General features: G+C 58.0%; 2 protein-coding genes across 3 annotated transcripts; one reads left to right on the top strand and one right to left on the bottom strand.

Moving 5' to 3' along the window:
- Positions 1 to 24: 24 nt before the first annotated feature.
- On the bottom strand, positions 25 to 12,819 carry TMEM9 (transmembrane protein 9). Of its 2 annotated transcripts, none has more exons than XM_088799189.1 (6): positions 12,666 to 12,819; positions 12,222 to 12,319; positions 10,780 to 10,871; positions 9,898 to 9,965; positions 7,498 to 7,629; positions 25 to 936 (listed from the first exon to the last, which is right to left on the bottom strand). In XM_088799189.1, exons 2-6 carry the CDS (start codon positions 12,285 to 12,287, stop codon positions 605 to 607), a joined length of 690 nt encoding a protein of 229 aa, XP_088655315.1. In that variant the 5' UTR covers positions 12,288 to 12,319; positions 12,666 to 12,819; the 3' UTR covers positions 25 to 604. The 2 variants fall into 2 exon arrangements, with proteins under 2 accessions (XP_088655315.1, XP_088655316.1); XM_088799190.1 differs by having other exon boundaries at positions 9,857 to 9,965; positions 12,666 to 12,818.
- Positions 12,820 to 16,885: 4,066 nt separating this feature from the next.
- LOC148758196 (ral guanine nucleotide dissociation stimulator-like) lies at positions 16,886 to 19,390 on the top strand. The gene is made up of 3 exons (XM_088798914.1): positions 16,886 to 17,158; positions 17,389 to 17,497; positions 18,409 to 19,390. Exons 1-3 carry the CDS (start codon positions 16,907 to 16,909, stop codon positions 18,603 to 18,605), a joined length of 558 nt encoding a protein of 185 aa, XP_088655040.1. The 5' UTR covers positions 16,886 to 16,906; the 3' UTR covers positions 18,606 to 19,390.
- The last annotated feature ends 7,782 nt before the right edge of the window (positions 19,391 to 27,172 follow it).

Genomic DNA, 27,172 nt, shown 5'->3' on the forward strand with positions numbered 1-27,172 from the left:
CTAAATCTCTTAAAATCCAGAAAGTGAGAGAAGGGAGTTTAATGATGGCCTCCTTGACTTACAGGCACCGGGAGGATACACACGTCTCTCCATACTCCGGCGCAATGACATTCAGGGACAAGTGGAGATCCAAGGACCAGAGTCACGGCATTCAGAGCCACAGCCCGGCCTCGTGTGTCCCATGGTCCCCCCAACTCTCTGGCTCAGGAACTGCAGATGTGGGGGGACTGCTTGGTTCCCTGAAGGGGGGCGGGGGGCCAGGCTGCAGAGTGAGCAAGGGGCACGGCCCCCCATGCGGCGGGGCGCATGTAGGGGAGGAGGAAGCGGACGAGTGTCCAGGTGCGTCCTAAGACCCTAGCGGAGGGACTCAGCGGGGTCAGCAGTCCCAGCACAGCCACCCTGAGGTCCTGGGGTTGGGAGGGAGGTGGCCACAGGACGCACAAAGGAAGGGGGTGCATGCTGAAGGCCAGGCTGGCTGTTCCCACGCAGTCGTGGGGGCTCAGCTCCGCCGTCCATGGGGGAAGACCAGTCCCGAGATTTGGAGCCGGGGCACAGACAGGCCCCAGGAAACTCCTCCCTTCCCTCCTGGCCTGCCGTCCCTGCCTCAACCCCAATGAGCTGTCGAGGCAGCCAGAGGCCAGGACCCAGCCGTCTTCCCGATTAAATCAGCGGAGACCGTTTCTACAGAGAGGAGGAGAGAAGCCCGAGCTTTTACAGGGAAGACGCGCGGGTGGCACTGCGGAGGGCGGCCCCGGGCCCATCCAGCCCCGGCCGCACGGCCACCTAGCTGAGCATCTTGTGCCGGTCGAAGACGGTCTTGCGCTGCTCCTGCACCTGCAGCTTCCAGCGCTGCTGGGCGCCCTCCACACGCTCCAGGACCGTGTTGGCGCGGGGTCCCCCGAGGGCAGCCATGGCAGGAGCCACGGAGCGAGCATCCTGCAGTGGGAGGGAAGAAGCGAGATGTGGCTCTGCAGGCTGTGGGGTCTCGAAAGCCCGCCGTGCGACCCCGAAGTCTGAACTCCCCGATGGGCAGCCCAAGCTCCCCCAGGCCGAGGGCTCCCTGAGCGCATGCACGCTGCCCCCCAGGGCAGCCACACTGGAGGCTCAGTGTTTGCGGAATCTGTAGGACAGGCACCGTGATCACACGGCCACTCCAGTCAGTCCCCGGAGGCACCGCACAGGCCTACTTCTAACCCTAAAGAGGAAGAGTGTCGGCCTCAGGGTGTCACGCAGAGGACTTGGAGGAAATGCCACCAACGTGCCTCTGGGCTGGTGGGAGGTGGCACGTCCCCCAGACGGGAGCAGGGGCCCCTGAGGAGCCTGCACAGCTGAGACCGAGGATCTGCTTGGAAGGGATGTGACGTCACGGGCGCCTGGCAGGGAAGGAGCCAGGGGCAGGCGGGCAGCCCCATCCAAGCCTGTTCTTGGCCTTGGACGGCTCAGCTCCTTCCCTTCCCCTTTGCTCTCAGAGCTGCTTCTGTCGTCAAAGGCGCATCCGCCCTAATTACCACTCTGCGCCTCTGAAGCGAGGCTGTGCATTTCCGCAGGACCCAAACCTGGTCTTTGGGGGACTTAGAGCCCAGGGCCAGGCCCACCCCCCGTGGGGATTTCCTCCCCAGCTCTCCTGCCTCTCATCTCCTGCCACCCATCTCTTAAGGGATTAGTGCACCCCTCTAAGCCCAGAGCCGCCCAGTAAATGCAACTTTGCTTCTAAGGGGCCTGGGCTGGCACGGCTTCTGTCGCTACGCAGCTGCCAGGCTGGGGAGAGGGGGGCGGTTAGATGAGGGTAGGGGAGGCAGAGAGAGCTGGCCGTTGCAGAGAGGGGTCTGTCACCACAGAGCTGAGTCACTGATACTGCAGCTAACCCAAGGTGAGCCAGAGGTGGACAGTGTCCCCAGGAGGCCCATGTCCAGGGCCCAGGAAGGTCCCTCTGCCAGGCCAGGTGAGGCAGGTGTGGTGGCATCAGGCAGGGGGCGCACTGGGCTTGGAGTCAGGACCCTCCTCCCGCCTGAGACTCCCCTGGGCCCACCTCACGGGTCCACAGTGGCCACCAGGAAGGAGGGACGGCCTCCCCACCCAGCAGCTGTGTTGTTCCTGGACAAGCAACTTTATTTCTCCAGATTTCGATTTAGTAAATCCAGTGTATTCAGACTTTTGTGAGTCTAGTGTCAGTAGGAATGACATTTACCCAAAAGTCTCTCTCTCTCGCGTGCGCACACACATGCACACACACACACACACACACACACACACACACAGTTTCACAAAATACCGAATATGATGCCTCTGACACGCTCTGCTCCACTTCATGGTTTAAAATTACTGGTCATGACACTAAATTGAGTTCAGGACCTAGTGGGCTGTCACCCCCCCATTAGGAAAACATGGCTCATGACTGGGAGACACGTCTGGCACGGGTGAGTAAAACCACACCAGGAAAGTCCGCACACACTGGCGGTGCCGGGCGGGGACTCCTCGATGCTGCTTCTGCTTCTCCCCAGCAGCCGGGAGGACCCCGTGGACTCAGGCACCTGCCTGACGCCCCCCAAACACAACCTGGGCCAAGCAACCTCATCCTCTGAACCACCTTCCCAGTCCACGGGGGGCTGAAAGAGCTGCTTCTCGGTGAGACCACGAGGGCAGAGAGCAAGCACGGGACAGACCCACTGTCAGCCCCCAGCCCTGGGATGGACCAGGTGGGACACTGAGTCCCCTCGGCCATGCACACTCAGTTCCCTTCTCGCTCAGTTCGGCTGCAGCACCAGTGCTGCACGGTGCCAGGGACAGGTGTCCGTGTGGCCGCCTAGGTGAGTGGGCACCGAGGCCTGCTTGGGAAGCTGTGGGCCCAGCAGGACCCAGCTATCCCAGCTGCAGGCCACAGGGGCTTCTCTCCCTCCCCACTTCCAAACCAGTGCCTCCCAGGACCAGCGAGGAGCCTCGGCCCTGCTCATGGGGAAGTGGGGGCGCCAGGAGCAGCGTTAGGGAGCACACGGAAACCCACCGCATTACCGCTGTGTCGTCTGCTCTCCCTTCACGTGAAGTCTTGACAAACAGCTCCTAAGTGGGGTAAAGCTGCCGCTGACAGGCTCTGCACTAACAGTCTGAGTAAAAGGTATTAAAGACTCCACATCTGTTCCAGAAACGCCCAGAGCGGGCCATCGTCGCAGGACAAACACCCCCGTTCTAAGCTGCCTCCCTCTAGGCTGCGTGTCCTGCGACTCAGGGAGACGAGGGAAGTCAGGAGAGGAGGGGAGCCCCACCGATCAGGCCGCAGGAAATGTCATTGCACCGGAGCATCAGGCCCCAGGTCTCCTCTGCAACCCGGGAGGACCCAGACGCTTGTGTGGATGAGCCTGAAGTGACCCACCATCCCAGCAAACCTGCCTGGGAAACCCTCCTCCGCCCCCCAGGAGCGCGGGTCTGAGCCAGCCCGGGACTCGCCCACACCTCCCTGAAGACAAGCAGACGAGGGAGAGGACCCCCCGCTTCGGGAGGCGACCCACTTTCTCCCTCATCCTGGGCCTGGGGGTGGGACAGGTGGTCTTGTCATGGACCCAGACTCACAGCTAAGGACGGCCCTGGGACAAGGCCCTTCAGAGGGGGTCACACAGCCTCCCTCCATGCTCCACGTTTAACCCCAACCCTTCCTGCTGTAGCCAATCCACAGCCTCTGGGCTGCAAGGTTCCCCGATTCCCACACCTCAGTGCCAGCAGCCCCTGCTCAGAAGCCCTGCCCGGCGACACTGCTGCTGACAGACGCGCATGCCTGAGCACGGCGCTCGAGCCTGAGCTGATGGACCACGGACCCCCAGCCACAGGGACAGCCTCCCGGCCAGGCCTCCGTGCCCGGTGCCCTCAGCCGTTCCCCCCAGTCATGAGGCCACTTAGTACCAGGACCCGAGGGAGCTGCCTGCTTCTTAAGGATGAAGCAGCACTGCAGCCGCAGGCACACCCACATCCAAGTCCAGACCCAGAAAACCAGCTCGGAGGTTAAGCACCACGGACAGCAGCCGGCAGGCCCTGCTCCGGGGCTCTCCCGACCACTTGCTGGGAGGACCTCACGGTTGTTCTAGAAATGTCTGTTGACCCCACACCTTTCTGTCCTGTCCTCAGAGGAGATGAGGGAATTGTCACTCAGCGTGTGTCTGCCCCAGGTTTCCTCATCAGTTCCCTGGGGCCAGGGGCCTCAGCACACAGTACTGCCCACCCATCCCTGGGAGAAGCAGGCCATTCTCGTGGCCCCGAGTCCTCTCCACCCCAGTCCCTTCATGTCCCCAGGTGCCGTCACATCTTTCCTGGGTTTCCACACTCGCTCCCTCCCACAGGGGCCAGCACTGTACCCAACCCCCGTGGCGGCGATATCTCAGGCCACGCCGTGAGCAGCAGACACCCGAGCCTCCCAGAAGCCCCGTTTCTCTTCAAAGAAGCCAAACCCATACATCTGAACAGCTCTGTTTGCCGTTTCTGTCCCAGCAAACACGCTTGCTTCCTCCTTTCAAAGGGCGTCTGAGCCCAGGGATTAGGCCTAATGCTGTTGGAATCCTGGGGAGGCAGCCCAGTGCTTTCAAAGGGACAAGCCTGCTTTCATCTCCCTGCACGGATGGGGCCGGGGCGGGCTGGGCCTGCAGGAGGCCTCCTTCCTCTTCCAGCCCCCCAGCCCCAGGGCAGGAGAGCTCCTGGCTACAGGAATTGGGGGGCTGGAGCCAAGGGAGTGATCTGACCCCCAGATCTCCTCTGCCTGGGTCCCAGACTTGGGGTGTGGTGGGTGGGGGGCATGGGGCTGGGGCCTGGACAGCTTCCTTCTCACAGTCACTGAGTCGTACAGGCCGAGGAGCACGTTCAAAAACCCAAGAGGTCCTGTTCTGACCTTCCTCCTCTTGGGGTGAGAGCTAAGTGCCCGGCCCAGGGGGTGTCCCTTTCTCTTTCTTAAGGGAAACCCTCCAGGCCACTAACAAACCCAGGGACACAGCCTCCCCTGGGCTGAGCTGCTGCGCAGACAGGTGGGACGTGCTCTCCTGCCCCAAGCCCATACCTCCCTTCCCCATGTGCCCTGAGAGGGGAGGGCCAGCAGAGCGCCCTCCCCACCCAAGACTAGATGGGACCCCTGAGCTCTGCTCAGCCTGGCTGCCCCCCAGCAGCTGAGCAGACCCCACCCCGCCAGGAAGCCAGCTTTCCCCAGCTAACGTGAGGAAGGCAAGGCCCACCCTGGCTGCTCCGTCCTACCCTGGTCCTGCCCATGGCCTGTGAGCTCCTGCTTGCTCACCCACGGTGGGCTTCGTCTTGGGGCAGACACCACAGTGGCCACACAGGAGTCTGCAAACCCACAGAGCACACCTGTGAGGACAGGGAGGACAGGTACGTGCCCAGGAGAGAATGGACACAGTAGAGCCCATGAAGGGACGTCCAGAAGCACCTATGATGGGGTCACCCTCCAGAATCCTTAGGTATGACGGGGACAGTCCTGGCTCAGGACGCCGGCAGGGGGCAGGCCCCTCAGCTGCCTGAGAGCCTTCCCTGAACCACTCTGCAGAGCTGGCCGCACCTCAGGTCAGCTGTCGTCAGAGACTAAACACGCTTTTTATCACCGTCTAGAACCTCAGGGGGAACCTCACCCACCCCCCTTTCCTCGGCCAGGAGCCCCTCCTCAGCATGACGTGTGCGGTACCAGCTTCAGCTTGGGGGCTGCTGCTGCCCCCATCTCCCAGGCACGCCTGACATGAGGGGTGCACAGCGGCCCGCGCTGCAGACAATCCTCCTTCCTACTCAGCCAGAACCTGGCCCAGACGTCCACCCCCCGATTCAGGTTCTGCTCCAGGAACTAGACTGACCACATGGAACCCCTGCTTCCCCAGAGCCCATCACACACAAAGGCAGCCGTGCATTAAGGCTCAAAGTGGGGAGACCCCAGGGGGAGAGGGGCCTGGGCTCAGACCCCAGGTCACAGGCGTGCCCCCTCCGCTCTGCGTCCAGGAGGCAGGAGACGCGACAAGGCCAGGCCGAGACCCACGCATTCCGGGGAAATCGCAGCTCGGCTGTAATCACCGCGCATCTCTCAATTACGGCCCACCAGGACTGCAATTACCACATTACCCTAATCGCCGAGTGTTTATTAGCGATGCCCCCCCCCCATCAGAGCTGCTATTACTGTGCATTAATGACCAGGTAGGCACACCGGGCTTCCTCTCGAACACAGACCACCCAGCTGCCAGCGCCACCACCTCCAACGGGCGAGGCTCATCCTCTGCCCCACCTTTGGCCAAACCCGTATCAGCAGGAGGCTGGGGCAGCTGGCAACCTGGCAACCGTCCACGGGAGCGGCTGGGCCTCTCTCCCTCCCTGGCCCCATGCGGCTTCACACTCGGAGCTGAGCCCCGACCCTCTCCCACCTTCAATCCTGGGCTCAAACTGCTCTCAACTGTGCCTCCGCATGGCACTGCAGCCCATGCCTGGTGACCTCTAGTGACCCTGAACTCACCGTCTTACAGGGGAGCCCGCCCCATCGCCCCATCACTGACTGTGTGTCCTGTAAGACGCTCCTGGCTGTGGTCCTTCTGTCCCCAGCTTTACCCAGGATGACGCCAAGCTCTCATCTGCTGTCATGCACCTCCTTGAGTTTGGGTTCTATTTTTTTCAAGCTAAACGTCTCCCAGTTTCTTCAATTAATTGTCCCAGGACATGGCAGAGACCCAAGACTCCCTGGGGAGGGGGGGGGTGCGGTGGCCCTCCCTGGCTTCCTCTGCAGGCTGCCATAACTGCAGTAGGGGTCATTCACTGCTGGCCCATCACGTGAGTGCCCAAGGGGCCTGAGGCTGCCTGGCGCCTTTGGGTCCCCACCTTCCTCAGGTAACAAAGCCGAGATCCTTGGAGCGACACTGGAGGCCCTCAATAACCTGGCCATCACTGACCAGCTGCTCTGTCTGCCACCCTCCTGACGTGCCTCCCTGTCCCTGAAATGCTGACGTCCGTCACACACACACACACACACACACACACACACACACACACACGCCGGCCGGTGCCCCACGCCCTCCCACCTACCTGCCTCCTGTCGGCACCTGGAATCCCGCTTTCCCTTGAGGCTGCAGGGCCATGCTGCGCCCTGAGCAAGTGCCCAGCAGGTATCTGAGGCCACTGAAGATAAACCTGCCACCGCAAAGCCCACGGCCAACCTGACACCCCTGAGCCACCGGGACGCCGCGTGTACCCACGTGTGACCGGCCTGGTCAGATCACGCCCCTCTGTCTACAAGTGCAGTGTAACAGGGAGACATGGCGCCCCAGCGGTCACTGAGGCTGCCCAATGCCGGACGTCAGGAGAAACACAGGGCCACCCCGTGTCATCTGGAGGTCCACAGGGCAGTCCCCAGCGAGGAAAACACTGGCATCTGGGTGGCACGTGGGACACTTAACTGGAGCGCGGGGGAGGGGCAGGGAGCCCGGGCCCAGCGGGCGCAGTGCAGGGTGGCAGGCCCGGCCCCGGAGCCCGGTCGGTCGGTACCTCGTTCTCCTGCTCGTTGTGCAGCTGCTCTGTGTACGCGTCTGGCTTCCGGATCAGCGGGTCCACCAGCATCAGGAAAGCCATGTACAGCAGCAGGGCCCCCACCACCGACAGGTAGATGACAATGATGACCTGAGGACAGACCCACGGCCTAAGCCAGCCCATCCTCTGCCGCAGTGCTGCTCGGGGGAAGGGCCGGAGACTGCGGGCTGGGAGGGGCAGAGTGCCAGGGAGGGCAGCATGGCCCACGCCACAGTCGCTGACTCTGCCCGAGACCAAGGGCCCCAGGAGAACCATCAGTTCTCCATTAGCCAGTTCTCCATCAGACAAAGGACGCCTGAATCAGGAGGCCGAGAGGACCCCAGGGGTGAGAGTGGGGAAACGGTCCACCAGCCGGACAAGAGCCTACAAGACACGGCATAGAGCCATCTGACGCCAAGCAGAGCACCCAGAGGCAGCCAGGGGAGGCTGGGAGCAGGGGCCCAGGAGACCGGACCCGGATGTGTGCACCACTCCCCACCGCTGAAAGCAGGGCGGCTGGTGGGGAGGGAGCTTCAGTGCTTAAGGGACAGTCACCCTGCCGGGAGGGGAGAGGCAGGGCAGCAGGCAGCCTCAGGAATCTCCTACAGACATGGAGAGCCTCACAAGCTGGAGAGATTCTGTTTTACAGAAAAGACAGCTTCAACAAGGCAAATTCAACGCCTGTCAATCTCCATGTGGGTGCCGGGGGCACGTCAGACAGGACTGTCCAGGACATAGCACTGCCGTCCCTGTAACAGGGTGTCCTTGTAACCGTGTCAGTAACACCCTGTTGCTGGGACCACAGAAGCACCTCCACTCATTTCCTTGTCCCCTGGAGGGTGGTATGCACTCAACTGGGGACCCCTGGGCTAAAGCCTTCACCCTTAGGTCCCAGGCAAGAAAATGGCAGAAGTGTCACTTGCACCCCAGTTTGTGGACTCCACCTGTGACGCTCCTTCTACCTCCACAATGCCTGGCCTCTGACTCCAGCCCCAGCCCTGAATGGACTGAGACGAGGGGTGGAAGAGACAGGAACCTCAAGACTTGCAAGTTTGCTGGCCAGCTCAGTCAACAGCCAAGTTCAACTCACTTCGTCCCTGAATGGGGCATCAAGTTCATGCCGCTTTAAACAGGTAAACAACCAGACCTCAACCAGACCTCCTGTCTGCACCTGGGAAGGGGTGGGGAGTGGAGGCTGGGTCTCTAACAGGCTGCAGGTAGGGGTGTGTCCCCCCATGGAGAAGGACTCAGGGAAATTTGAGGGATTAGGACTTGTGTCTGATGGAGTCCTGTGCTGGGAAGTCCCTCCCTGCCAAACAGGGAGAGGCGACATCTGGCTCAGAATTTAAGGTCTCAGGCGTCTGGTCCCCAGAGGGGGGGACCCACTGGAGCAAGTTCAGAGAAGGAGAAAGGCGGCTGCAGGAGGGGCAGACTGGGCGGGAGGATGAAAAGGCAGCGCCTGCAGAGCCTGCCGGGGCGATGGCTGAGGGAGACAGGCAGCTGCTTTCCACCCGAGAGGTGAAGACACGGAACTAAGGACGTGCAAGGCGCTGGTCCAGACAGCAGGACAGCGGTGAGGGTCACCTCCCATCCCAATGAGCCTCAGAGGAGAAACCCGACTCAGCAGTGCCCCTAAACCCTGAGTTCTTTCCCAACGCTGGTCCTAGACTCTTCACAGGGCAAGCAGGAATAGCTTAAAAGCTGGACCAGGAAGGGCTGTCAGAAGTCCGTGAGCGGGGCCTGGCGCCGGACAGTCCGAGCTTAGGCTAGCAGACGGGGAGGCTCTAGGCAGCCGTGGCCCAAGCCAGTCCGGCTGGTGGCGGAGGAGAAACGGGCAGGCCCTTGTGGGGTGGCCATGCCTGCCTCTTCTCCCGGATCTGGGGGTGCGGGTCAGGGGAGCACAGAGGGCGCAGTCTGACGCCCCTGCTGTCCGTCCCGGCACCCGGACCCCAGCCCAGGGCCACAGCTCTCTGGAGCCCTCACAGGAGGCTGCTGTCACTCTGGAAGCTCAGGTAGACTGTGAGCTCTAGGGAGGGGGCTTACCTTGCCCAGAAGAGAAGATATTTACTGAATGAATAGGTGAGAGAGGCAGGGAAGGAACTGGGAAAAAAGCGGGGGACAGAACAGTGAGCATCTCCTAGGCTCTCACACCCCAGTGAAGGGGGGGGCCCTGGACGGAGGACAGAGGGCTGGCTCCAAGGGGTGGTAAGAGGGTCCCTGTGTATGGGACAGGCCAGGCCAGAAGCCAGTCCCATAGCCACGTGGCATGTTCCGGAACAATACCCTGCGGGAATCTGGCGGCCTGGACCTGCGGCGGGGCTGTGGGGGGCAGGGTCACCTTGATGGTGGCGGTGCTGCGCTCCTCGTATTCACACTCACACAGCAGGCAGTAGGCCTCCACGTCGCGGCTGGGCACGGGCATGGGCTCCACCACGTGCAGGCAGGTACTGCAAGAGAGCCGGGCAGGCAGGCCGTGGGGCGGGGCGGCCGTGGGCGGGGCGGCCGTGGGGCGGGGCGGCAGGGGGCGGGGCAGCAGGGGGCGGGGCCTCCCGGCACCCAGGCCTCAGTGCTGTGCTGCCTGCAGGATGTGGCCTCAGCGTCTGGTGTGGGCTCTGTCTACCACCTCACTCACCGCTGCCCTTTCACTGTAACCACAAGATACAAGGACATCCCGGGGCTCCCCCAGGACTTCACGTCTTTAGGCCTTCGTGAATCAAAGTTGTTTTTTTTGGGGGAGGGGGCAATGTACAGCATGGTGACTGTACTTAACAAAACTATATTATAAACCTGAAAGTTGCTAATCTTAGATGTTCTCACCACACACACAAAAGGAAACTGAGAGATGATGGAGGTGTTAACTAACCTTATACACCTCCAACTTACACAGTGTTATCTGTCAATTATATCTCTGTGAAGCTGGGGAAAAAACGAGACACCAACTCTTGGGGGCAGGAGGCGCCGGGGGACCTGTCTTTTCTCAAAGCCCCCCTGGTGAATCTACTGCACAACCAAGTAGAAGTAACGGGACCTGGCCCCCCACATGATGTTTGTTAATCCCTTCTTATCAAGGAACCCCCAGCCCCTCTGTGCTCAGCTCCCTCCCAGGAATGGGGCCTCCCAGCTCCTGAGCAGCCAGGATTAGAAACGCTCCCTGGAGCACTTCAAGCTGTTCCCCGTGGCCCCAACTCTACACCAAAGCCACACCGAGCATAACTGACCGTCCTGGCACCGCAGCCCCGAGCCAGCCTGCGCAGGCCTTACCAGTCCTTCTGCGACACGTTCTGGTTATAAATGTGCCCGCTGATGTTTCTGTACGGGGGACAGATGCATTTGCAGCGGATATCTTCAGAGCTCTGGACGAGAAAGCACATGTCAGGGACGTCCTGGGTTCAGGTTCCAGCAAGACTCTCATCTCTCAGCTCCCATTCCATAAGGGTCACCACACGAGTGCCCGGACCTTCCCCGACCCCCAAGGTCAGCACCAAATGACTTCTGACAGAAGGATGCCACATCACAGGGTCCTCAAGACAGGCTGTCCAGGTGGCAAATGAGAGGCACTTAGAGCTACCTAGAGCTCCACGCCCTTGTAGGGTGCTGGGGTGGGGGGCATGTGGCAAGCAAAGCTTTAGTCCTCTGCCCTGGGCCCACACCTGTGTGTGCACCTCTGTCCAGCAGACCTGGTGGCTGGCCTCTTCCCACCCATTCCATCTCCAACTTCCTAGGTGAGGCTTGGGGGAAGGAACAGGATGGGATGAACAAGAAAAAGTGGGTGGTTTCCATGGGAATACCCAAGATGCCCCTCTGAATGAAGGTTCTTCCTCTCTGGACCAGGGAAGAGACAATGCCACAAACATTTTCCAGTCAGGAATTCCCCAGAGGGAGTGCAAGTAAAACCCCACAGGCCCCAAATGGTGTCTCTCCTGCTAAAAGCCCTTGATAACAAACCTAGGAAATTATACCCAGGTTTTCTGTAACTCTAGGAGACTAACCTACAGTTAATGCCTGAGCTAATCGCAACTTCAGCCTCTCCCAGAAACGTCATCTCACTCAATCAGTCTGGGATTTTTCTGGCCAAGCACCAGCGAGGTAATCTGTCTCATGAGCCCTCTCCACTCCCCACGGAAAGAGGCAATCTACTTAAGAACCTTCCCCTCTCCCCCCAAAGGAAACACGTCCCTGCCCCCAAATAACCCTTTCTTTTTTTTGGCAATAGCTCCCCGGCCCTACCTTCCTCCTATGAAATCCTTCCCTTTTGCACACCCCCTCGGGTCACCCTTCCAGTTTCTAGGAGGGATGCTGACAGATCCACGAATCGCTTAATAAAGCCAACTGGCTCTTCCAATTGACTCGGTTGCATTTTGTCTTTTTAATACCGCAGACTTATGCAGAGTCTGGGGGATCCTCAGCATCTCAAATTCCACGGACCCACCCAAACCCAGGCCAGGGTCATCTCCCCAGCTCTCAGGCGGGTCGACCTCCCTCCAGAAACGTCCACCTGCGTGGGACGTGACGCTTAGAGCGCGTTTGGACTCGTCATGCTACTCCACGATCCCCCGAGGAGCAGTTGTTAAGGTCGCCCTCCCAGCCCCAGCCCCCCGCTGGCCCGGGAGGACACCCCCCGAGGCGGGGGTGCAGGGGAGCGAGGGGAGGGCTGGTGTCCTCGCCCGGGTCCCGAACAGGTGCTGCGGACTCCGCCCCCTCACCTTGTTGGCTTGGGCTGGAGGCGCCAGCAAACAGGCGACCACGGCCGCCACGCACAGGAGCTTCATGCTTGTCAGCCTGGGGACCAGAGGCCGCACACCTGCAACAGGGACACGGAGTCGGCCAAGGACGGGGGCCGCGGCCGGACCTCGGAATCGGGTGGCGGCCCCAGGGCCTCCGCACCCCGCCGCCAAGTACTTCGATCCCTCCCCCCAGTCTCCAGGGGCGCCCGGAAGAAACAGGGGGCGTCCTGGGGGCCCAGATCCCAGCACCGGCCCGCCGACCCCTGCGCTCCGCCATCTGAAGCCCCACGACGTCGGGGACGCGGAGTCCGGGAGCCCTGACCCCATGGCAAGGCCGGGGCCCGTCACACCCGGGCTTTGGGGTCGACAAGGACCCCCGAACCCCCACGACCCCGCACCCCTCCCCCAAGCCCCTCCGCTCACCTGCGAGCCCCACCGCGGCCGCGCGAGACCCGCTGGCCCCGCCCCTTCCGGCTTCCAGTGGCCGCGGGAGCAGCCTCTCCAGCGCACCGTTTCGTCGTCCAGGCAACAAGACCCGCTTCCGCCTGGACGCCGAGGCCCCGCGCAAGGGACAGGGAGGCATTTCCCAACCTCGAGCAGACAAGAAAAGGGAGCGTTGGAGGGGCCCGGCCTTCGTGCGCCTGTAGAGGGGCCGTGCTCAGGCCCTCGGTTATAAAACTCGGGGTTCAGAGAGGGGCTGAGATGGCTCCGTCGTGCCGCTTTAAAGAGAAAGCACTTTATAAACAATAAGCAAACTACAGCAATAGCAATAAAAACAGATTAAAGGGCCTTGTCCTTACTCACAACCTGGAAATGCTATTTAGGAATAGGACGCATTTGAGCCCATTTTCCCAGAGGAAAGCAGACGCGGTGATGTGCAGACCACGGCCAGTGGGGACAGGTCTCCCACTGCGACAGATTCCGCTGCTGACATCTGCCCATCACCATCTTCAGGTCCCCAGGTTTCAGTGTCATTTCCATGGTCTTAGGAACAGACCACCTGCTACCCAAAGATTCCTGTCACCAAGAAGAGGCAACATGATTGAAATATCGCTCATACATCACACTTAAGGTCAAAGAGAGTTTACAAAGACAGGTGTTTGTAGACTGATGGAGGGAGAGAGGAAGGGACGAGGTGGACGCAGGTTGGACCCATGCTTTTGTATGTCTGTGTCACAAGTGACATCTTCAAGTCAGTGGATCACCTTGTATTTGTTACGCGGAGGGGAATTTCATTAGCTTCCCAATGAAATCGAAGAAGAAAAGCAAATAACTATTCCTTTAAAAATCCTCTAAGGTTGTCAAACGTCCTGAAGAAGGCAACCTTGTCAACTTTGGAAAGGGGACAATGGGATTGTCCCGAGCAGCCCACACTGCCCTCTGGTGGCCGAGTGCGACACGGCGGCTTGAGCGCTGTGGAGCCCAGGGTTCTGTCACAGAAGCCCGCAGCCAACTAAAGCATCACCCCAGGCTTGCGGGTGAGACCAAAATAAATTCTGTAAGAGTCAGTGCTTCGGGGCGCCTTCTCGTAGAAGCCGTTGTCTTGTAATTTCACACCAGGCCTCATCCCAAGCCCGGTATTTCAGGGAGTGCTTTTTGAACTCCTGAGTCAGGCCCTGGGTTCCAGGACAGGAAACAGATGAGGTCACATCCCTGAACTCGCTGGGGGAGGGAGGGGGGCTGGGAAGTGTTGGGGTCACTGCTCTACCGCACAGCGCCTTACGTCTGGTTGAAGAAAACTGTGTATCAAAACAAAGCATCTTGATGAAACCTGATTAAACACTAAACATTTAAGCAAATCGGAAAACTATCCTTCAACACATTTGTATACTTTCATCTACGTTTAGACATAGAGTTACTCCAAAAATGGCGTCAGCCTATGTTCCCAGTCACTTTTCGTTTCATAGGAATAATTACCTCTGGCCTTTAATATTCCCGAATCGACGAGTTTCACGGCGGCACAGCATCCCCTTTCCTACGTTGTGCGTAACGTCTCTGTTTCTAGGCTGCCTGCTGCTGGCTTCCTCCACCAACCAGATCCTGTTTATCTCTGAAAGCGGAGTTCAGCTGCTGTGAGCTCCAGGCAGCTCCCGAATCTAGAATTACTTGCTGAAATTCCAGGGCGCTCTCACTTTATCCTTTCCTCGTAGGATGCTGAACACTTCATGCCTTATGTCCCGCTTTAGATCGGGAGCTTCTCCCAGGCCGGGTGCTGTTCAATCATATCTCCATCGAGCTCTTAGCACGGTGCTTGGCATATGGTACAAACTCAGCAAAGATCTGAGACACAGTCATTCTAAACGAGTTACTCGTTGTGTCAGAGAACTTTAAATGTCCACCACAATCCATTCGCCCCTCTTGGGGCACACAGCTGGACAGCATTTTCCAGCCTCCCGGTGGCCATATGACCTTGTCATTGCCAGTGGAAGATGACAGGGACTGATATGTACCATTGCAGACCTGGTGGGTACAGTGCCCCCACCCCACCCCCATGTGCATTTCTCTATGTTCTGTCCCCTCAGACTGACGGAAGCACACAGGGGTGATGTCCCAGGGACGGAGAAGGTACGTGACAGAAGGACTCTGGGTTCCTGAATAGCCACGTGAAGGAGTTCGTTCTCTCTAATCTGAACCCTCCCGCCCCCGGCACTGTGATATGGAAAAATACACAGTGACATGCTACAGAAATGTGGGGCTTATTCGCTAATTCAGCATAACTTAATATGCTCATGAGAAGGTGTAAATCACGGGATCAACTTAAATAGTTATCAATCTAGTCCATTTAAAATGACCCATCAATTTGGCTCTAACAACTGAGCTGGTCAGTGGCATGGATCTCCTCATCTGTTCACTCAGCAACCATGCCCTGAACACTGACACTGTGCCCGTGCGGGGAAAACCAACAAGTCCAATGCCCTCTAGGAGCTCATCGTCTGGAGGGGAAGGTGCACAAAACCACGAAAACAAAAACATGTGAGAGGAAAGAGCCAAGCTATGTGGAAACACAGCAGGTGTTACGAGGAGAGCCGAGGCCTGTGGTGAGATGCTGAAAAGGCCGCACCGAGGTGACAGTGATATTTCCAGCAGCGTGACCAGAAGAGCCAGCCCTGCACGAACTCAGGTATATTTAGCCTGGCACAAGGCATAGCTGTGCAGACACTTGGAGGCAGAAGGGGTCTGAGCAGAGAGGAGGTTAGCAAGTATCAGTGTGGCTGGAGGGAGTTTGGGAGGAGACGAAAGGGAGGGAGGAGGGCAAGGCCAGGGGCTGTCGCTGTGTGACAGCATTTCCCCGCACTTAGTGGCTTCACCAACAAACACTTGTTACCTGGCACTTTACATGGACTAGGAATGCAGCATGGCTTGGCTGCGTGCTTCAGCCAGCGTGTCTCAGGGCATTGGAACTGCGGTCTCAACTGAAGCAGGATCTGCTTCACTCTGGGTCTGAGCCCACCCGGGGGTCTTGGCAGGATTCAGTGACTTCCTCTCTATCTCTTGGTCTCCCTCAGTGCTAGGCCGTGGGCCTCTTCAGATAGCAACTCACAACACAGAGTCTTGTTTCCTGGAGTGAGAGAACTGAGAGAACAGAGACATAGGGAGAGAGAGACAGAGACAGACAGAGACGGAGAGAGACAGAGAGAGAGACAGATGGAGAGAGAGAGACCGACAGAGAGACAGAGAAAGGAGAGGACAGAAAGAACACAGGTCAGAGTGAGCAAGTGGTTAGGCACTGACTTTTTACAACCAAACCTTGGCAGTGACGTTGGACCCTTTGCCATCTCCTGTGGAGTCACTAAGGTGGTCCACACTTAAGGGACGGGGATCACATGAGGATGTGCCCCCCAGGAGGTGGGGAGACACTGAGGGAGAAACACAAGGGCCTGAGAGGTTCATGCCTTGCTCAGAATCAGACTTTGTCAGAACGCAGCCAGTATGACCTTGGTCAGAACGCAGCCAGTATGACCTTGGTCAGAACGCAGCCAGTATGACCTTGGTCAGAACGCAGCCAGTATGAGCCCAGCTCTATGGCCCCGAAGTTGGGGGCCTGGCTGCACCCAGGCTTTCTCACACACATGCACTCACACACGCGCACACACGTACACACATGTGCTAGATGTAAGGACTGTGGGTGGGACCAGAAGAGGAGGTGACAAGCGGAAGGAGAAGAGTTTGGAGGCACTCCGTACACGTGACAGCAGGGCCCATGTTACCGCTCTCACCCTACACATGCCTGAATGTCCCTAGAGGTACAGGCTAGTACCACTGTGCAGGCAGGAGACGGACAGGCCCTAAGTGGCACATCGGCTTATCCAGGGTCAAGAAGAGGTAAGAATGAGGAGCCCATCTGAACCCAGGTCTGTCTCCTCAAAGCTGGGGCCCTGGCCACACCCCGACCTCCCCAGGGAGGAGCAGTGAGAGGGGTGTGTTGGTGTCATTGGGTACAGACACAGTATTGGGTGGAGAAGGGGGTCGAGCAGGCAGCAGCCCAGAGAGCTATCTGGTAGCTGTTACTTGAGGGGGGACTTGGGGAAGGAGAGCCCAGGAAGTGATATCACTTCCCTGACAACAGACCCCAACAGAACTTGAACCCCCCGTAACCAGGCACCCACATTCTAGTGACAGCCCCATAGGTAGCTCACTTGGCAAGAGACAGTTGAAGGAGCAAGATGTTTTCTTGTTGTATTCCAGCTTCCCGGGGCTCTTACTTCCGGAAACCCCACGGCGAGAGTTTTTCCAGATGTTTGTTCCACTCTCACCTGCGATGTCTCTGGCCATTTACAAGGAGGTCCCCTAGAGAAACACAAGGCGACCTCGGTCAGGCCAGTCCAGACCAGGCCACCTTGGTGAGCCACCCCTGGGCAGCCCCCTACCCCGCACCCTCATGTGGGGCGAAGAGGGACTTGAAGGGAGGGCCCCTGGCAAGGAACAGGTAGGTGGCTGGCCGGTGGGTAACCTGGTGGTCCTTCACCATCACACCCCAGGACAGGCTGGCAGGGTGGCGAGGGATGTCCTGAGGGGCGTCTTATCTGCCAGTGGGAATCCAGGGCCCTCCGCTCTCACGTCATTTCTCCCCTCGGTGGAGGTCTGTGCGTCTGGGGTCTGAGGACCAGCAATGACAGGGCTTGAGGCACAGGCACTGTCTTTACAGAGCGCCACACAGGAGACCGGACAGGAGCTGACTGATGGGGTCCTCGGCTCCATCCCCCTGAAGGGTGGGCAGGTGCCCCCCACCACCAAGCGACTAGCACGGGCTCGGGGTGAGTGCCGGTGCGGAGGACACACGCCATCCGGGACCCCACATGCTCAAGGGGGGCCCTGGGTCCCAGAAGTCACTCTGCTGCTCCCTGGGGCTCCCTCCTAGAGTCCTGCTCCCAGAGGAATCTAGGTCCCCATGTCCTCCCCAGGCTGCTCTCACTGCCCAGCCCGTTCCTGGGCCAGATGCAAAGTCACCATCCACATATCCGAGAAGAGACTTTTGTACCGTTTCACCTCATTTCAGTCAAGAGTATTGGTGCGTTTCGTACAGATTCTCCTGCTTTAACGCCTGTCCCCAGGCGTCCACGTTGGCCTGGCTGTCCTTGCACACCTCCTCCCAATCTGACCCATCGCCGCAATTAGCAGGGGTGCTTTCCCCCCAAAAGGACCACATCTATGGCTCTGCCATGTGCCGTGACCCTCCAGGCCAGGAGCTGGGCCTCTCCAGGTGGCAGCCACAGCAGGAAGGGGACTGGTTACCGCGGCTACCAGCCGGTTCACTACTGTGGAAGCGTGATGTGATCCCTCCTGTTGCCATTGCAACAGTGCAGCCCCCAACACCCCACGCGTCCTAACGTTCCGACCCCACCCACCCCAGCAAGAGCCTTTGTGTTCTCATGTCCTAATGCAATGGTTTGTCAGAAATCGCAGGGATGGCACAGTCGATACAGGGAGGTACCATCCATCCTCAGCTGAGGCCATGACCAACGACACTAACACGTGTCATCACCCCATATCACAGTCTCCTTTAATGCCATGGACCTTTCCTCTCCTGCAAGCGCTAGTGTCCCACCTCTTGCCCCCAGTCACTGAGGGCTGGAGGCTTCAGTCTCAGCACCAGCCCCCACCCTCCTGAGGGTCCATGACGCTGCTTCTGACTGCACGTCCCTCCTCTCTATCCCCCACCCCCCAGGGGGAAACGCATCAAACAAGAGAAAAAACAAGGCCTGCGTGGTGAGGACCATCCAGGCACGTCAGCTAGACAAGCTGGTGGACCAGCTGGTACACTCCTTCCTGAGCAAGGACCCCACCTTCGTCCCCACCTTCCTGGGAAGTTATAGAACCTTTGCCACCACCCAACAGGTGCTGGACATTCTATTTACAAGGTGAGCCCCCCCCCCCCCACTGTGCAGTGGTCACCTGGCTGCCTGCTGGCTGTGAGTCTTCAGAAGGTCACAGCATCTCTGAGTCTGCTTATTTCGCTGCACAGCGGGGTGGACAGAGGACCAACGCCATGGGGTTCTGGTAGGTGCTCCCTGCCTGCCTGCCCTGCGGAGACTCAGCCAGAGGGGCTGTGGCTGTGCTACTTGCTCACTTTTTCTTCCTCATGACAAAGCCTCTGCCTTATCCAACACTGTCCCCGGGGCCTAGGGCTGGGCTGTCTTCTCATTTGAAAAGGAGCTTGGAGGCTCCATGCGGTCCGTAGGGACCCCAGAACAGAAATCCCAGGGCTGAGCAGGGGGCCCAGGCTCTCCCAGGAATCTGTGGTGGGGCTGGCTGGGGCTCATGCTACAGCAAATGTATTGGAAGCCCCACTGGGTGCGGGCATGTTTGTGGGCACTTACAGCTACCCTGGCCCCCAGAGCGGGCTCCTAGGCGGCAGTGACACGGTCACCCTACACTCCATAGGCAGGCAGCGTCCACAGGGTGGGCGATGTGATATCTTCCTGGCCCCCTCTAGGTATGGCTACATCTTGCCACATTCAGAAGAGGACGGTGGACCTCTAGACCAGCTGAAAATGTGAGTGGGCTTTGGATCAGAACTGTGAGAAGAGAGTGGGGACTGTGAATTGGGGGTGATAGCAGAACCCTGCCTCCCTCACGTCACGGGATTTCTGCAACAGTGAGAGGTCCGAGGGCTTCTCCTAGAAAAGAGGAAAAGAATCAAAGGAAGCTGTGGGTGTGGCGTTGGGTGCCGTGGGAGGGCACTGGGCGGACTGTGGGCAGTCGGCCCCTCAGAAAACCCATCCTGTCCCAGCCCCAGCCCAGCCCCACCGCCACCCCGTCCTGGGACCCAGAGGAGGGGTGTGGGGTGCACCCTGCTCACTAATCTGGTAGAATCTTGGGTGCTTGGCTGGTGCTTCCCCCACTGTGGGAGACGAGTGCCCTTGGGAGGAGAAGGCCGCAGGGGCCCCTAGTAAACCAGGCAGCATGTGAGGGCCGGAGCTAAAGGTGGAGGTTAGGACGGCCGGGGAGCTGGGGCCTGAGACAGCCCGTTTGTCGCCTCATCGGTCAGATATTCATGGAACACTTACTGTGTGCCAACGAGTGCAATGAATAGAGCAGACACCACCCCTCCCTGCCCTCGTGGAGTTGACATTCCAGTGGCAAGGGGACAGGGACACTGATAGAGCATGCCAGGCTTCCCTGAAGAAGGGGACAGGTGGTCACGCCATTGATCAAGAGCTCTCAGTCACAAAGGCTTTGTGCCAGCCCTCCTGGGTGACCCAGCGTACCTCTGCCAGGACTGCCAGACTGAAGATGCAACAGGAGTCGGAGGGGCTTGTGGGTGGGCAGGACCCCAGAGCCCACACGGTGGTTTGAGGAAGGGCTGGGCCTCAGACTCCGCTGCCCACCTGTCTCTCCCCAGGGCCATGTCGTCCATCCTGGCCACCTGGCTGAACTGGTACCCTGAGGACTTTTTCCAGCCCCCAGCCTTTCTCTGCCTGAAAATGCTTGTGGACTACTTAGGGTTCAACTTCCCGGGTTCAGACCTGGAGCACCAGGCCCAGCTTCTCCTCTCGGAGATGGAACACCTTGAGCCCACCCCGGGGGACGCAGAGGGTGAGGAGGACCCGTAAAGGTGACATGGGCATGTGGGGAGGCGCGGGGCCAGGGCCACAGTGACAAGAGCTCCCAGAGGCTGGGGCTCAGCCGGGAGCACTGTCTTCTTGACTGCAATCTGGGAAGGCTTCCTGGAGGTGGTGCTGGCACTGAGACTTCATTGATGGAGATGAGAGAGTTCTGCGGGAGGCACCTAAAGGCCGCCATGCTGATCAAATGTTGTCTTCTTGGATCCGCAGCACCAGTGCCGACTTCCACTCCACTGCCCTCCGCAGAGCTGGGGCAGGCCGAGGGCACAGCCTTCCCTGGGGCGTCTGCATCACATCGGCGGCTCACCCCTGCTCCTGCGATGGCTTGAGTGTCTGCCGTCACTCCAGGGAGCCCCTTCTCCTCCTCTCCAACTGCGTTTTGAAAAATCTTTGTTTTTAGCTGACATCAACTTAAAGTGTTATTGTACTTTTCTCATAATATTCAGTTAAGATACAATCGATTTTTCATAAAATTTAACATTAAAATAAAATTAATTTAAATAAAATTGACCCTGGGATCCTTCAAAGTGGACATTCTAGGAGCAATGGAATCCATTTGCCATTTCTCACAGCTGCCCCATCACATCACAACCACTCCCTAGTTCTAGAACATTCTCATCAAAGACAAACCCCGCACCTAGTAGCCAGCCAGTCCTCCCACCGAGCCCCTGACAATCAGCAATTTCTTTCTCTCCAGGCACTTATCTCATCTGGATTTTGCATACAAGTGGAATCATACCTTGTGTGGCCTTTTGTGTTTGACAACCTAATAGATGAGGTGACTGACTGTTTTTTGGTTTTAATAAAAATAACATTTTTTATTAGGAGGAAAAATCCCTACAAGGCAAAGATTCTGTGTAAGAGACGAAGCCCCAATATTAAATATTTTCATTGCCTCGGGATCGGGACCACTTCTGTAATTATAACACGAAAGGTGGCAACTATCCTGGAGATGCCTGGGTCTCTGAGATGCCTTGAAAATCCTTCTTTTCCTGGATCGGCAGTGTTTAAATTTTTCTAATGTGCATATTATAAAAATATTAAAATCACATGTTAAATGTTTCCCTTTATTATCAGCGTATTAGGTAATAAAATATAGTTTTTTTTAAAAAGGTTTTAGACAAAGATAACTAATGCTTATTAGTAAAATAACGACCTAAACATGAACAAAAAAACATGATACGCTTCTCCTACTAAGAAATAATTGCCCTTAACAAAAGATGTCCATCTTTCCAGTCCTTTCCCTCTCAGTGCAGGGGTGAGGCCAGGGGCATATGAGGGCTGTGCTCGTCTGTAACCTGAGGCCCCCACAGGTGGACACAGCATGGTCAATGTCGTCCCCCCCTCCATTCTCAGTGACCGTCACAGACTTTTGGATTTCTTGAGTTCATGGCTAGGTCACTGATACGCATGTCTTGTGGTCACTGATACGCCCACTTTCAGTAGCTGAGTTATGTGTTTGGGGCAGTGCCAGGCAATGGAAAACCACATCTTAACTTTGTATACACAGGTATTCAATGTCTTTGCTTGAATGTCCAGCCACACATTTTTTTTAATTTTTTTGTTTTGCTTGAATGTCCCTGTATCCCTTGACCAGTAGCACCCACTCTAGAGCTGGCAGCCTTATCCAACCCACGGGCTAAGAACAAAGAACACTCCTCAGAACTTGAAGTTGATCTTAAAGTTACCTGCACTTGAGCCAGCTCAGCCACCTGAGCGTTTTGCTTCAAAATACTTCAGGATGCTTTCTGATGACATGGCTGAACTCTTATGGGGAAGAAGAATGCAGGAAACCCAAGGGGCACCGGCCAGGCCTGCCACACAGTGAGGTTAAGTCTTCCTGGGCTCGTTCAACAGAAAATCACGACAGTTGCAGGTTTTCTTAAGGAAGGGCATAAGTCTCCAAGTCCAAACCTGCATAAGATGGGGTACAATCACCTTTCCACTGGGAAGCGACAACAGGTCCAGACAGATGCTTTGGGTCCCTCTGGAATGAACACATAGTAAGTGGGGTATCCGGCCACTTGATGAAACCAAATACCAGTTAAACCTCCCAAACTAGGGAATGGGTAACTTGTGACACTTAGGTACTTAGAAGGAAAACCTCATCTCAGCTCCCAAACAGCTTGGGGAGAGGGAAAATGCGTGGAACCATGGAAAGCCACCACTGGCAAGAATCCACAGGAAACATGACAGACGGCCCGAAATGTGGCTCTGATCACATGACTTCAGTGGTGCTCCACGACCACTGGAATTCCTACGACCGGCACATCAGGCCCCCGCCTGCTTCCCCATCGCCACCCCACACATCCTCTGTCATCTGCTCAGTCAGCCTGAACCCCTGGCTCTTTGGGGATCTGAGTTCCCGGGACAGGGGCGGCCCTGCGATGCTCTTAGCCTCTCCTGGCCTGGCTGTCCCCACAGCATGGCCTTCTGCACATCTGAGCACATCTGAGCTCCACTGAACAGCGGCCTGAGCCGGCCACGTGCTCAGCCACTCTGTGCCTCAGTGGCCTCGGACGAGACGATGGTGAATAGACCCTGTGCCCTGAGCTGGTGTGTGACAGGCAGGTCTGTGTGCTCGTGGTCTCAACCACCTGGTGAAGCAGAATCCGTGCTCTACAGGGGAGGACGCTGGTGCACAAGCAGGCTTGTCGAGGTCTGACAGCAGGACAGGGCAGCGGATGGGAGACGCCCTGCTCCCTGGCTGACATGGGGACGGGAGGATGGGCGCTGTCCTGGGGTTTTGCTGACAAGTAAACCAAATAATCCACAGGTCAGCCCCAAACCTGAAACTAAGGTGACGGGTGAACGGGCCAAGTTCTGGGGTCCTGGAAGATACAAGAGCCCAGAATTTCAAGTTCCAATAGAGAGGCAAGAGGGGAAACGTCAGAACAGCTCCCCTTTCCTCTGGTGGCCAGAGCAGTGCTGAGCTCAGTGTGGGGGGCGGGGGACGATTGTGACTGTCACAGACCTAGGGCAGCAGTAGAGCTGATGAGACTGGAGGTGAAGCCCCTCGGATTTCACCGCCTCTTCTCTCAACAGATAGTAAGATGCCCACAGGGTGCCCTGCGAGGCCTGGCACGCAGGGCTCCAACCTCAGGGGACATGCTGGGGGTGGGTACAGACCTCCAAGCTTCACACACCTCTGACTAGAGCTGTGCAGACAGCACGTGCCAGGAGGCCCCGGCCTGGGAGTTCAGGGAACGCTTCTCCGAGGACCAGTCGTGTTGGCCAGGCTGGGACACACCCGTGGGGAAGAGCTGGCCAGGTGAACTGGCTGCGGACGGGTTCCCCTCGACCTTCGGTCACTGCTCCATATTCAAAGTCAAAGGTGGAGTCAGCCTCATGGACCTAACTAGTCTTCCACCTGCCCCTCGGCAAGAAAGGTCAGGACGCCTTGATGGTCAGCCCAAGGTCATCCCCCAAGGTGAAACCAGAAGGCCCAACAGCGTCCTTTACAATTTCCAGCCTTGTCTCTCCCTCTCAGGATAGCACAGCAGAGCGCAAGAGACCACAATGCTTTTGACACCTTTTCAGGAATCATTTCCGATTCGTTCTAACTTATCTTTAAAAGTGAGAAATGCACCCGTCTGGGTGCTAACGTTCTTACCAGCAGCACATGTGACACTTGTCTTAACTGTGTGGTAAAAATGCCGACAGCGCTGAGAACACGACTCCCCTGGAAGATGGACAAGCGGACAGACCTGTGAATCAGCAAACAGGCATGAGGTGCCTACGACATGTCAAGCCCTGAGCTGGGCGCCAAGACTTATTAAGCCAGTGCAAAAATGGAAAGGTTAAATGTTTGCCCTGTGTACTCGGAAAGGGCAAGTGCAGTTCCCTGGGGCTGGACAGGGTGGGGCCGGCCAAGGAGGGGGGCCTTGCCGCCCGACCCCCAGTGACCTCACCTTCCAGCCATCAATCCCTGCTCAGCACACCCTAGAGGCTCTCTCCTGGTCTAGGCCCTCTGGGGGGAGGTGGCACCCCCAGAATGAGGACATTTCTGTCCCGGGCCAGCAGCTGTCACCTGAGAAAGATGGAGATTACCCCACCAGGCGACAAGGCTTGTTGTATAGACACAGGCACAGCTCAGCTTCCCCCTGAGGTGCTTAACCCCGGGGAGAAATGTGGCTCATCGCCCTGGGCATCCGCCCTCCAGCCGGCCGCCTACCCAGATGGGGCTGAGCCTGGAAGGGCCTGGGGGACAAATCTCCTGGGTGTGCATATGGGAGGACTTGTGACAGACCCCATGGGGATGTCCCGGGCTACAGACCCTGGCCCCCTGCCCAGGTGTGGGCTAGAAGCAAAAGGCTACAGAAAATGAGCTGGGCCACAGCGGGGGTGTCCTGGCCAACGGGCCCCAGGTGCCAGCTGAGCCCTGAGGTCACTGCTGGCGTCCTTGCCAGCCGCCCCAGTCCTGGTGATCCCAGGAGACATAGCAACACAGAGATACTAATCCACAGTTTTTACACAGACTCACTTCACACTTACGTACCTCACATTGTACTCAAAGCTGGCGGGGTTGGTGGCTTTAGAGGCTTTCCTCTTGGTGCCCAGGGCCTTGAGGGACAGGGCCTCAGGGAGGGCCCAGATGTCCGGGCTCATTTCAGAGCTGCCACTCTCTCTATATCACAGCCTCTCTCTGGGCCTCGGTTTTCCCACCTGGTTAATGGGTTACACTAACTCCACACATCTCACCACCTGTTAAAGAGAGACCAGAAGAGTAGAAATGGGTCAGAGGTGGAGGCTGTCTGTCTGTGAATCTCACACGTATCTCAGGTGTCTGCCTGCCCAGGAGTGCGAGTTCATGCTTTAAAAAGTCTGTAATTGACTTGAAGGAAACCAGCCTAACTGTTTGGTCAGGAGTGTGGATGACATGGCTGGGGGCGGCTGGTGTCCTCTGTGTGTGTGACTTCTGTCTGGAGAGCTGTTCTCAGAGCCATGGGGATGTCTGCTGCCTCGAGTGCAGGGCCGGGAATCACTGGACTGAGTCCCTCGTGGGACAGACAAGGACACTGAGGCCCAGATGAGTGGTGACTTGCCCCAGGGCACAGCTGGTGCCAGAGCCAGCTCTGGGTTGCAAGCTTCCCTTGCCGGGACTCAGCCGCCCCAGCCTCTACCCTGAGGTGAAAGCAGGATTTAGGATTTGGACCTTTCTCCCGAATGGTTAAGGAGTGTTTCCTCCTTGCAGTGCTGCTGCTCTGCTCGGCCCAGGAGGAGGGGTTCAGGGCTCAGGGGTGTCCCCTACTGTGGACTCAGTGGGGAGGTCTTCCTGGGTACCTGTACCTGGGTACTGAGGAGAGGCTCCGAAGAGAGGCCAGTACTCACAGCCGGCTGCAGTGGCCTCAGCCTGGGGCAGGACGGCTCCCATCTTTGGGGGACAGGCAGAGGCACCGGGGAGGGTCTCCTTCAGTCAGTCCCGAGACCCGAACACCAGTCGCAGGCGGGGGAATAAGTGGTCCCCCCACGATGACAGTGGCATCTGTGCTGTGCGTCTCCTTCTTCCCAGTTGAGTCCCCAGCTGTCCCAACCTGAGGAAGACGCTCACACACGAGGTGGTTAATGAGTCCTCTAACAGAGAGGCCCTGGCCCAGGTCAGGAGAGGGGGAGGGGAGGTTTGGGGGGCTTCCCCTGCCACCTGGATTAGCACCCAAGGCAGTAGAAACTGCCATGGGGCAGGGGGCTCAGGGGCAGAGTTTCCCTGCAAGGCGGCCGTGGGGTGGGGGCACTGGCAAGGTCAGAGGCACCAGGTGTCAGCCCCATGTCGCAGAGCTTGCTTCTGTCTTTGGCGTCCGGTGGGCCCAGCTGCTCTTAGTCTCGGACTGGAGACCCTGGGCCCTCGGATCTACTGAGGCCAGGACCGGGCTCTGGCAGACCAGCCCTCTGGGCCTCCCTGCAGAGCCCGTTCCCCTGGGGCTCGCTGTCAGAGGCCGGTCGCAGCCCACAGCCTGCGGCTGGGGAGTGGCTGTCTCTCAGTTTCAGGGCTTTGTGCTTTTGATGGGATAAGCTCTGAGGTATTCTCGGGGGGCCACTGGAATAAGCTTGCCTGGCAGCTCAGCCAGGCCTTGGTTACAAGCAAGACATATTTATGGGGTATTAAAAATAGACTGCAAACAAATATGTCGTTCTCTTTCTCTCCCTGACACTTTGCCTCTGATCTGTCACCTCCTGGGTGCCCAGAGTCCCTTTGACTTGACTCCAGAGGTTCCCCAGCTCCCTGCCATAGGACACCTGCCGACCCCTATTCCGTGTTGTAGGTTCCTCCCTCCTCTGCCCTCAACAGTGAGCGCCCCTGGCAGGAAAGCTGACGAAGCACTTAACAGCCTGGGCAGCTTATGACACACTCGAGCTGAGAGGTGCTAAGTCTTCCCCAATCAGTCAAGGGCATCCGCCTGCAGCTTCTTCAGGAGGGAAGGTCTGTCTCAAGTTCTGACATTGGCCCTGATGGGTGAGGTGCTTAACCCCAGCGCCCGCAGCACTGAACCGGACACTTGGCCATCCCGCCCACCAAGGAGTTACTTGTAAATATGTGATATGCTTTGTCGGCTCGAGCCTCTGCCTGAAGGATCCCATCTGGCAAGACACCCAGAGAGGAGTAATTCTGGGCAGAACCCACGACGGTGTGCTGTGGGGACAACCAGACGGAGAAGGAGAATGTCCTTTCCTCGGGGACCTCGTGGGGATTGTGTCTGAGTGTGGGGCGGAGAAGAGGGATGAGACACAGGCCACTCTTTGGCCAGCGTCCTTGCATCGTGTGATGTTGGAGTGGACGCAGAGGGAGGGGGGCGGGCAGGATGGAAGCATGTTAAGAGGAATTAGCCAGGAAGCTTTCTGACAGAGCAGGACCTTCAGCAAGCTTTA

The sequence above is a fragment of the Rhinolophus sinicus genome, chromosome 6, assembly GCF_057876585.1.
Source record: "Rhinolophus sinicus isolate RSI-liver-muscle chromosome 6, RSI-T2T, whole genome shotgun sequence".
NCBI lineage: Eukaryota > Metazoa > Chordata > Mammalia > Chiroptera > Rhinolophidae > Rhinolophus > Rhinolophus sinicus.